The sequence below is a fragment of the Eurosta solidaginis genome, chromosome 1 (assembly GCF_040869045.1).
Source record: "Eurosta solidaginis isolate ZX-2024a chromosome 1, ASM4086904v1, whole genome shotgun sequence".
Classification (NCBI taxonomy): domain Eukaryota; kingdom Metazoa; phylum Arthropoda; class Insecta; order Diptera; family Tephritidae; genus Eurosta; species Eurosta solidaginis.
Window position 1 is genome coordinate 353,099,363 of NC_090319.1, and position 12,007 is coordinate 353,111,369.

At 34.9% G+C, this 12,007-nt stretch overlaps 1 protein-coding gene across 9 annotated transcripts in view; it reads right to left on the reverse strand.

Moving 5' to 3' along the window:
• LOC137238071 (xaa-Pro aminopeptidase 2) overlaps positions 1-12,007 on the reverse strand; it is a 33,016-nt gene that overhangs the window by 5,930 nt on the left and 15,079 nt on the right. For 5 of the 9 annotated variants that reach the window (XM_067762654.1, XM_067762657.1, XM_067762655.1 and 2 more), the window contains exons 2-3: positions 10,087-10,359; positions 97-176 (exon numbers count right to left, since the gene is read on the reverse strand). In XM_067762654.1, the coding sequence (XP_067618755.1) occupies positions 97-176; positions 10,087-10,132 (126 nt within the window). In that variant the 5' untranslated portion in view covers positions 10,133-10,359. The remainder of the gene's footprint in view (positions 1-96; positions 177-10,086; positions 10,360-12,007) is intronic. The other 4 variants (XM_067762656.1, XM_067762660.1, XM_067762661.1 and 1 more) reach the window with 2 other exon arrangements.

Genomic DNA, 12,007 nt, shown 5'->3' on the forward strand with positions numbered 1-12,007 from the left:
CTTAAATTTGAATCTACATGTATTTTAAAGCAGTGTTTGAAGTACTAAAACATTATAATTTATCAAATTGTTAGATCATATATTCAGTTTACTCACCAACTTCCATTTACGATATTTACAGACTTCCCGAAAATATCCCGGCGGTTCATTGGCTGCGGCGGTGATGACCAGGACACCTGTGATCGAAAAGAAAATAAACGAATTTAATTTGTAAACATTAATACAATTTTTGAATGCTGTTCTCAACCACTAGTTTTGGATCTTAAAGCTAACCTAATTTTTATATTGATATTGAAGTCTGCCATCAGAATATTTGCACGCATATTCTCAATCCTTTCAGAAATTTTGGTGCATATAATATTCTTAGCAAACGAGCGATAATAGCAAGTTGACCACTAAGTGGAATACCAACCTATCTCAAAGTATTCTTATACTCGGATGAGCAGAGATCACAGAGTATATTAATTTTGTTCGGATAACGGCACCCCGTAACGGCATAAACTAATCGAGATAGATATAGACTTCTATATATCAAAATGATCTGGGCAAAAAAAGACATTCATTTAGCCATATCCGTCCGTCCGTCCGCCTGTCCGCAAACACGATAACTTGAGTAAATTTTGAGGCATCTTAATGAAATTTGGTACGTAAGTTCCTGGGCACTCATCTCAGATCGCCATTTTAAAATGAACGAAATCGAATTTTAAAAAGCCGAAAAAGTGCGATAATTCATTACCAAAGACGGATAAAGCGGTGAAACTTGGTTGGATGGTTGACCTTAGGACACAGAATAAGAAATTAGTAAAATTTTGGACAATGGGTGTGGCACCGGCACTTTTAAAAGAAGGTAATTTAAAAGTTTTGCAAAATTTTTGAAATTTGGCAGGAACGTTACTCCTATTACTATATGTGTTTTAAATAAAAAGTAACAAAATCGGATGAAGGACACGCCCACTTAAAAAAAAAAACAAAATTTTTACAAAAAATTAAATATCCTTACAGTATATAAGTAAACTATGCCAACATTCAACTTCAGTAATGATATGGTGAAGCAAAATACAAAAATAAAAGAAAATTTCAAAATGGGCGTGGCTCCGCCCTTTTTCATTTAATTTTTCTAGAATACTTTTAATGCCTTAAGTCGAACAAAACTTTTCCAATCCCTGTGAAATTTGGTAAGGGCATAGCTTCTATGAATGTAACTGTTTTCTGTGAAAACGGGCGAAATCGGTTTATGCCACGCCCAGTTTTTATACACAGTCGACCGTCTGTCCTTCCGCTCGGCCGCTAACACGATATCTTGAGCAAAAATCGATATATCTTTACTAAACTTAGTTCACGTATTTATCTGAACTTACTTTATTTTGGTAATAAAAATGGGCGAAATCCGACTATGACCGCACCCACGTTTTCGATATCGAAAATTTCGAAAAATGTAAAAAATGCCATAATTCTATACCAAATACGAAAAAGCCATGAGACATGGAGATTGGATTGGTTCTTTGACGCAAAATATAACTTTAGAAAAAACTCTGTAAAATTGGTGTGACACCTACTATATTAAGTAGAAGAAAATGAAAAAGTTCTGCAGGGCGAAATCAAAAGCACTTGGAATCATGGGAATACTGTTCGTGGTATTACATATATAAATAAATTAGCGGTACCCGACAAATGATGTTCTTGGTCACCCTGGTCCACATTTGGATTGATATCTAGAAAATGCCTTCACTCCCTATTAAACCCTCATTAGTACCTTTCATTTGATACCCATGTTATACAAACACATTCCAGGGTTATCCAAAATTCATTTTCCTACATGGTGATTTTCCCTTATTTGACAAATGATGAAGGAAAATCGTTCAAAAAAAAAATCACCCTTGGTCTACAATTTGGTATGAAAAAGACAATTTTGTCTCCAAATCTCTCAGCTTAGTATGTAAGGTTCGGTTACACCCGATCCCTTAGCCTTCCGTACTTGTTCAAAAACGCCTTATTTTTTATTCGGTTGAAAAACGGCCAATCCCAAAATGTTTACGTAAACGTCTTATCTTACGTCGAAATGTATTGAGTTTACGCTCAGATAGGGGATCTCTTGAAACAAACTCTAGGTTAGTACGTTCTACAAACCAATTCTGAAATAAGGTGTTTCTCAAAAGTTTTTTTTTAGATAGGCGTTTTTGAAAAAGCAGCCGAGACAGGATTATATTCCACTCAGCAGTCGGAACTCAGCCTTTTCAACGGATTACTGGTGTATAGTACATTAGGTTAGTTTATGTGGCCTCTATAGTACATTTGATTGCACGTGAATAAGGTGCAAAAGACCGCCCTTGCAGGTTATATTGATAAGGCTTTCCATTTGTTTGTCCTTGTAAATGCATTGCTTTCCACTGTTAGTTGATAGTTTGTTCAATTTTTTATCTTGAGAAACCTTATGATTATTTCTAATATCTCTTGCTGATCGCCTTAAAAGTTCTTTCGTCCCATTGGACAACAGCTTTTAAATTATATTTAGAACGGTTTTGTCATGTAAACTTTAAGGACTAACAGTCCTTTAAAAACAATGTTTGTAAACAAAATCTGAGTTTATAGGGAAGATAAATTTTAAAGTTAACATGAGAAGATAATCATTAATAATTATCAATATGCTAAGCGACTTTATGATCTATAAATAATGTTGGGGAATTGAGACCATATGGGTTGAGGTCTAGGAAAACAAAAAATGGTTGCCCACGCCGTTTTACCTCTGAAAATTGAAACTGCACTCGAAAAGAAGGTATCAAAATACTATGACAACAATGAATAGTCTTCTTGCCGGTAAATACCACACCACAAGAAATAACGCTAGAAAACTCAACTAATCGGGATTGTTGTTTTTTAATTAACAGACATTCAGTAAAATTTATCGCGTTATCATTTGTTTAAACGAGATTTTTTGGCAAGAAAACAAATTTTCAACGGAAGGTAAACTGTTGGTCTCAAGAGATTTTTATATTGAAATATGTAGCTTATTGCATCAGTACCCTTCAGCGAACCGCACTAGTTTCGAGCTAGGGCAGAACTATAGCATCAGGATATGATACACGTTTTAATCCTGTCCCCTCGCAGTGCTCTCAGCTGACGCCGTTACTATTACCTACGAAATGGCAATTACCTCCATTTGCAGACTTTTACATAGCGTTCTTAAATTTTCTGAAATAGTCACTGCTGTTACAAGTGTTGCCGCCAATCTTTCCGCTGTTCATCCGATTACTATCAGTTCAGAGATAGTCATTAAACTCGTTGTACGAATCTAGCGCTTTGCGAGAGTGTTTCCCATATTTTCTGCAGGCAAATGCATCCGCTAATTAAAAAAAAAAACTTACGCTCACCACGCTCTCATTTGTTCTTATGACCATAGTGTCATATCAACAGCCTTTTCTATTATTCAAAACGAAATATGTTATTTTACCAGTTAACATTGGAACATTGGTGGTAATAGTTGCAAAGAAGCTTATGTAGGAAGACCATTCTTTTGTTGTAAACTTACATAAATTTCGGTTAAATTGACCAGTTATTCAATTAATTTTTTATCGTAAGAAATTTATTTATTTATTTAAAATTTTTCATTCAATGACAAATAAGTCTATCGGTATGTTGCATATTACGTGCAAAGGCCCTCTCGTGGGGGCACAGCCAGCGTTTTACTTTGTATATTATGTAAGTCATGTATCTTACTTCAATTTAAATCAATTATTCTCTTGGTCGAATCGCCTTTTTGTATATCCATGACTTCAGTTCAGATCCCACTTTGCAGTGAAAAGTTTTTTTAGTCATAGAAAAGCTCGGTAGAGGAAGCACCAATGCGTTGACAGCTTACTCATAGAAGATTACCTTCGAGTCTTAAGTTTAGATGATGTGTGCACGTTTTTAAACCAGCTTCTGAAGTATTAGCCAAACACCCTATAGCTACTGTAGACACAGTGTTAGTCAATAGTATGAGCGCTGATGGTTTTATACTTGCTTTGACTGCATCTTTCAGAAGAATGACCGGGGGGAATTAGTGACAACAACACTTAACCCACTGCCACTCAGCAAGCTTAGATTAGCAAAGTCAGATAAAAATTATCATCTTTGACAAAATTCCATAAAATTGACAGCTAGCTACCAGAAAAAAAATTAAAAATCACTTGTTCTTGAACTTTATTCCGTCAAAACATATTAACAATTTTTCACTTTCACTTTAAACGTAAAAGATAAATAGCAACATGACAGAACTCAGCCTCCGTACATGCACGTCTGCAAATCCAAAAGAAAACGAAGCATAAACAAACATTTTTGTTGCACACTGCATGATTAATACAGACATTAGCCGATAGTTTCCAAAAAGATAATCATGATAAAGCTTTTAAACAGAAATTCAATGGCAACAACAATAATTTAATTAGATTTTTGAAAACACATGGCTGTTCATTCACATCGTATTACGCCACTGATGACGCCGCTGATCATCCTCAATACCACAGGCACGCAATTTTCGTAATGTTGACTCGCTGGTATGCCCGAGTATATACATAGCTACGCAGAAACATTTGATTTATTGCCAAAAAGCAGAGACAGGAGTTCTACGGAATTCACTTTGATGGAAAAGTGACTAAATATTTATTTAATGTTCAAATTAAATGATCGCGCCGATATGCAGAATAAAAATTATGAAACAGCAAAACCAAAATTAGATAATCACGTATACGCACCGTACGTGGGCGTTCATGTATTACTACCCTGTAGGGAAGTCAGAAGTAGTGATACAAAACAAACTAGATAAAGTACCAAATAAATACTATTGCGATACTAAATCGGCAGATTGGCGTTTTATATATCTTATTTACCACATCGTCGGCTTAGGGTGCGAACCTGCTAAGTACATTTTTTTCCAAAAATTACTTTGTGCTGCAGTTCGATAGAGTAGCAGCTATTGAATCAACCAAGCAAAACAGTAACATGAAATATTGGCTATACTTAAGTAAATCAACTTTATAATGAGCTTACTATCTACGCCAACGATATAGTTGAAAAGTATGCTATCTATACACAAAAACTGTTACTAACTTTAGGGAGATTCGAATTTAAGTAAGCTATCTCCCCCTATACTTACAAGCCTCTTTTCGTAAACTTCGTAGCATATAAGTAAGCAAATTGGTGGAAAAAGGGTTCCACCAAGGGAACTCTTTCGCCATACGTTCATCATTTTATCTAAGTGTTGTAAAACTGGAAAGATTTTTTTTCTAAACCCGCCCTTTAAGCACTTTGCAATAAAAAAGCAACGACAATGTAAATCATATTTGAACGAATAGTAGTAAAAGCGAACTTATGTTTGAAGCTGAAATAAGGCCGTAAAAAGGTCACTGAAACAGGGTTTGGTATTATAGGGTTGTTATAAAAAAAAAAAATGTATGTAAGGCGCAATAACCTCCGAAAATATTTTAGGCCGAGCGTCTCTTCCACTCTGCCTCGTGCTCGCACCACGGCGACCGCCGCGGCGGGGTTGTTATATAATCTGTGAAAAAGAGTACCAGCTTAAAAATGTAGAATTTTCGCCTTGAATAGAACTATCTTAAAAAGGAAGTGGATATGTCCAACACAGATGAGTATGGATTGGTTTGGAACTATTGAAAGAGTCCTACTAAAAATGTAGAATGCTGGTCTGCAACAAACAGATAAAGAAGTACCAAAACGGAACTAGATTTAAACTGTAAATTTTGTTTAATAGTGCGGAACTATTGGAACTAGCCGGACCGGTGCGCTTCTTGCGCAACAAATATAATAGCCTCATATCAAATATCAACAGAAATCAGCTGCTCTATCAATCAATTATTTATCAATAAAGACTTATATGCCCAATCCCCCCCCCCCCCCCCGTAGATCCGCACCTTGAAAAGTGTAGTAGCTGCTAATGAAAACTGCGTAAAATTTTCATTGTAAAATTACAAAGAAATATCTTTATTTACTTTCAAGCGAGCACTTAATTACATCTCTCTTTAAAATCCATATGTTTTGGAGAATTTTAATTAACAAATTGTGATACTTTATTATCGGGGACGATTGCTAAAACACGACCAAAACCGTCGGGGTAGGTATTAATAGACGCGTTTTTGCCTCGCTTCCAATAATTCGAATACTTTTTCCCCTTTGGACTATTGATAACAGGACAAAACGCGTCTTTTCATTTCTCTTTCCACATTTTCAGACGGGTTATTGCAGTCGACCTCGGTTTCAAACTGTTTTTCGCGGAGTACTTTTGAACGGGTGGAAAAACTTAGCACCCGTGTTTGTATTCTTAACACCGGAATAAGTACGCGTTCTGAGATACCCCAATTCAAGATTTTTGTATAATTTTCTGTAGTACCCATATAGGTGCATTACATATTCATACTGAATTCGTTCAAAAAAATTTACCATCACAGCAACCCATATCTGATATTCCGCTCCTTTTTTTGTTTCCCTGCGTCGCTTTCTACGACAGCAACCCCGGCAATTTTGACACTTTGTTCAGTGTCAAACGCATGTTCCACGCAGGTTCAACAGAGTTCCACAATAGTTTGACACTGACCGAAGTGTCAAACGGCAGTGTGTTAGAAAGAGAAAGGAATTGTTTCCTTCTCATACATTTCATACTTGTAAACCTGTACTATGAATCAGTAAACTAGGCAGCTCCGGAATAAAAACTCAGAAATTTTTCTGCGACAATTTATTCTAAATAAATATTTAATTCAACTAATATTTATTTCATTTCTATCTTATCTTCATGGGAGTTTTATCACAACAATTTTCTCCCCTATGTTTTCCGCTTCGGATATATGTCAAAAATTCTTCCTAAAAACCCTGAAGTAACGTCATTAGAAGACTCAAAATTAGCAGTATATTACGCCAATAAGGCTCATATATGATATCGGAAAGAGGACTGTATAAGACTTATGTTAGAGGCACAATATGATCATATACAGTTCGCTTCAGGCTCCTAAATGAGTTCATAACGAGTGCAAACGATCCAAAGTTTAGACTCCTTTCAGACTAATTGTTGGCTCCGAGTTTTTGATGGGTTGTTTGTTTAAAGTCAAAATGAAAAATTTTTAATTTCAAATGACGTATAAATTTAATTGCTGAAATTGTAATTCCAAGCAGCCTCGATTCAAGTGATTATTAAATACCCAAAAATAGATACTAAAAAGGAATATTACTGGTATTTTCCTGGTATTTACCCATAAAAATGGTAAATACCCGGTAGAATCCCAACTCTATTCATTGTGTGATCAGAATCGTTTATTTTTAACAAATTATTTTAATAAAATATAGATAAGCAAAAGCACTACGACCAATAATTCCCAGAGCTCGCTAATAGCACGAATCTCCATCTTTACAACCAAAATTTTATTTATAGATTTGGATTCCAAATAATAGCGAAAAAGGGACCTGTACATAAAAACAGCAATTAGAAATAATATATAAGATAGTACCAAGAAGCGGATTATATCTATGCTAACGATTTTTTTAACTAGTTGGGAACTATCAAAAAAGTGCCAATAAACCAACCAGTTCTAGAGGGGAAACGTTTATTTTGTTCGGAACTACACAAAAAGTAACGCAGCAGGGACATTCTCTACCGTCTAGGATTTTGCCATGTTAATTCGCCGGTTGAAAGGATGCAAAAGGATAGGATGCACTTGTGGTGGTTCCTAATGCACTAGAAGCGCCCCTCTTTAAACTAAAGGTTTTCCCTGCAGGGTACAGACTTTTAATGTTAGCTTGTGACGTTAGCTGATCAAAAAATCAATATATAAAATTGCAAACTTTGCATGTTTATTAAATTTATTTTTGGATTTTAATTTATTTACGTGCACACATACTAACAGTCTATATTTTTCTATGGATATTTTATACTCATACATAGTGGCATATGCGCATTAGACTGCAAAATTCCAGAATTTTTTGTTTTATTCTTGCGAAGTACAACCTTATTTTTTTTTTTTTTTTGTTACTTTTGCAACTCTTTTTCGTCCCATTCTAATGTTCATATAAATACATTAGACCTTATCACTAAAAACAGTAAAAAAAAATTATGCCCGGTTTCGAATGCTTACTTCGTGGAGATTTCGAAAATTAGAACAAATACTTTTCGGCACCCCGTAAAAACATCGAAACTAGTGTTTTCTTGCGTCCTAAACTGCCGTTCCGGAGAGACCAGGCCGAAGAAGCGGTCTAGACGCAATTTCGATGCACGTTCTCATATAACCAAATAAATAATATACTCTGTGTGTATAAACACATTGATACAAAAGAATCTCTGTATATTTTTTGGCCCATAAAGAGCCCTACGCAGCTCTAAAAAGCTCTAAAAGCTCAGGAAATATTTTGATTTATTTCTTTGGCATGGAAATAGGAGCAAGCAAGAAATTTTGACTCACGTATGGAGATTCACGCACAATGCCCACAGAATTTTGAATTTCAATTGACTTTAATAAATGTTTAAGTTTCTATGTTTTTTTGCCCTCCGAAACATCACTTTTTCCTTAAGAAACAATGCGCAATTAATTATTTCTTAGCAAAACCAGAGTTGCCGGCTGAATTTACTCCTAAAAATCATTAGAAAATAGTACTAGAAATTTCTTAATAGCTGCGTAGTGCATAAGAAAATTTGACAGCATTTTTCTTAAGCATTTTTGGGTGCTATTTTGTATGGATTTTTTGGATTTCTTTAGAACTTCATATGGCTCTTAATAACGAATGGACAACATGAAATAACGTAAAAACTTGTATATCTACATATTTTTACGCGATGAAGGTAGAGAAATGACCCTGAACCCATCCAATACAAAATATGTTATTTATTGAGCAATTTAACTCAAATTTGGTAGTAGCATTTTCAAAAGCGTACATAATAATACTATACAGGAATTTTTTTCCAGAAAGTGAACCGAAAAACATATTTATGTATTTTGGGATTTGCTTTAAATTTCGTACATAGGTGAGTTGTTCTCTTAGACCTTTTGCTGAATCGGATGCGCTCGATATGTGAGAGTTAAGTATAGCTATATTATAACAAGTAAGGAAGGCTAAGTGCGGGTGTAACCGAACATTACATACTCAGCTGCCAAATCACAGCTGGCAAAACTTTTAAATTACCTTCTCTTAAAAGTGAGCGGTGCCACGCCCATTGTCCAAAATTTTAATAATTTTCTATTATGCGTCATAAGGTCAACCCATCTACCAAGTTTTATCGCTTTATCCGCTTTTGGTAATGAATTATCGCACTTTTTTCGGTTTTTCGAAATTTTCGATATCGAAAAAGTGGCCGTGATTATAGTCCGATTTCATTCATTTTAAATAGCGATCTGAGATGAGTGCCAAGGAACTTACATACCAAATTTCATTAAGATACCTCAAAACTTACTCAAGTTATCGTGTTTACGGACGGACGGACTGACGGGCGGACGGACGGACAGACATGGCTAAATGAATTTCTTTTTTCGCCCAGATCATTTTGATATATATAAGCCTATCTCTATCTCGATTAGTTTATGCCATTAAGGGGTACCGTTATGCGAACAAAATCAATATACTCTGTGAGCTCTACTGAGTATAAAAATAACTGAACTCTGTTCAAATCAATAATTTGATAACCCCTTTGTATGTCAAGTTCTTTTTATCAGTTCAGTTATACAGAAATAAGAAAACAACTCGATATTGTGCGATTCGGGATAGATTTCAAGATTTAAAATTACTCAAAAGAATATTAGTGAAACACAATTAATCGATTAAAATCACTTACGTCTTAAGCTAATATTTCCACATATTCCAACTATTTATACCTCAAGTGCTTTTCAACGTTTAAATGCATGTGTAGGAAAAATAATTGAAATTTCACGCATGAACGCAAATAATTTCCTATTTAAATTCCTAAGTTTTGAATTTTACTGGACACAATTGCTTAACATTAAAATATTTCAATAAGAGTACCATTTAAATTAGCTAAAATTCATACTGAATTTTCTTTTTTTCTGAGATCTTCACAAGTGCTGGCGATTTTTAGCGTAACCCCAACATTTTACTCACCTAAAATGCTCAACGCCAATCGCCAAATCCATTTAGCTGTCGTCATGATGGGAATGTATGTATTTTACTCCAGCTGCTGCTGATTTTTTCTTTTTGCTCACACAATTTTAACAGATTTTCATGAGTATCACAGTGTGTGGCTACATAAAGATCTTTATAGAGTTATGCCTTCAAAACATTTATGTCTATGCACGTGTGGTTGTAGGTATGCGATCTTTCACTCATACCAACCGCAACAAATCACTGTTTTTGTAATTAAATCGAAGTGCATTCCTAATTTATTCGGTTTGCAATTTTTTTAAACTTTTCCACTCAACACTGTTGTTGAGTATCAATACTAATATTTATATATACACATACGCATACACCCGGAATTTAAAGAAAATATTAGAGTTCGAACTTTACCGCAATAGTAGTAGATTTCCTCCGTTTTGACAACCATATTTGATACCGACTCCGTTTCATTAGAAACATTCAGGCATTTGCATAGGAGTTTCGAGACCCCTACTGTATAAAAAGATATTTTCATAAATACAGGTGGCAAGGGTTTTTATCCTCAAAGTTTATTTAACAAAGGGTGATTGATTTTGAGAGTTCTCTCATTAAGTACCGGAATATAATGTGAAAAAGAAAAAAACCTTAGTCATTTCAGAAAGTTTTTCAAAATTTTTAGATTTTATATCTGTTAAATGTAGCTTTTATTTGTGGATAAAACACCATCATTTGCGACAATAAGACGCCAAGTATAGTAGGGTACATGTACACTTAAAATATTTCGCAGCTTACAAGACCATGTTCTTGATGTCGTTGTTGTAACGATAAAGACACTCCCAGAAGGTTTTTGGGAGTGTTATCAATGTTTATGATCTCTTTCCTAACTTAGATCTAGTAAGTTCCGGTAACAAGCACTATTAATGTGCAAGCCCGACCATACCGGAACGATTTAATATGACCACATTGAACTTTCTAGGCAAACCTGTCACCCACCTCTAGTTCCATGAGCAACTTGGGGTGGCCAGAGCTTCTTCTGGTAAATGTTGTATGATACTTTCATATTTGTAGCAGGATTCCCCTCGGATAGGTGAGTTTGACAGTTGGGTTTCGGAAGCTGTAAGGCTATAAAGTTTTTTAACACGCTTATCGACCCCTTGAATCCTCTTACAATTCCATTTAGATAATAGAAGGCAGGTATGAAAAGGAGCACAAGGTATGGAGATTGTGGTGTGTGTTAGAACAGCTTACACAGCAAAGTAGTCCGTTTTTTTTTTAAACGCCAGCTTGCGATCAAAGACGTAAGCGATGGAAAGAACGCTATGGGGTTGTATTGACAATTTATCTCGCCTGTCCGAAAATAATTTTAAGCAAACTGATTTTATCAGCTGTCCGTCAGATCTCCTGCTCGGTTGTATTCAGGAGTTGTTCCCATTCCAATTGAACCGAGTCCCTCAAAATGGGCACAATTAAGCAAAGTACCATATATGTTTCCGAATTAGAAACTCAAAAAGCCCTTTCGAAATCAGTTTTCAAAATGGATGTAAGATTCGAGGAGGTTAGTTGTATAAACTTAAGAAAAGAAAATTAACCTTTTATTATAATGTTAGATAAACAAATGCAATTTGTGTATTTGGTTTTATTGAAAAAATTACGGTCGGCTTTTAAGGTTCTCATATTCTCTTCTTTGTAGTCATAAATAATGGTGTCATATAAGGTAAAATAAAAAAAAGAAATGATAAAATGCTACATGCGCCTCTTAGGGTCAATTCATTAGCTCATGAAAAAATTTTACCTTTACAGATTTTCTTCATAATAAGCAAATACTAAAGGTATCTGCAATCTATAGAAAAGATGATATACCAAATCCAAAATTGTAAGAAATCCGGTTTAAAACTTGTCATACCTATCTTCAAGGTACTACGAAAAT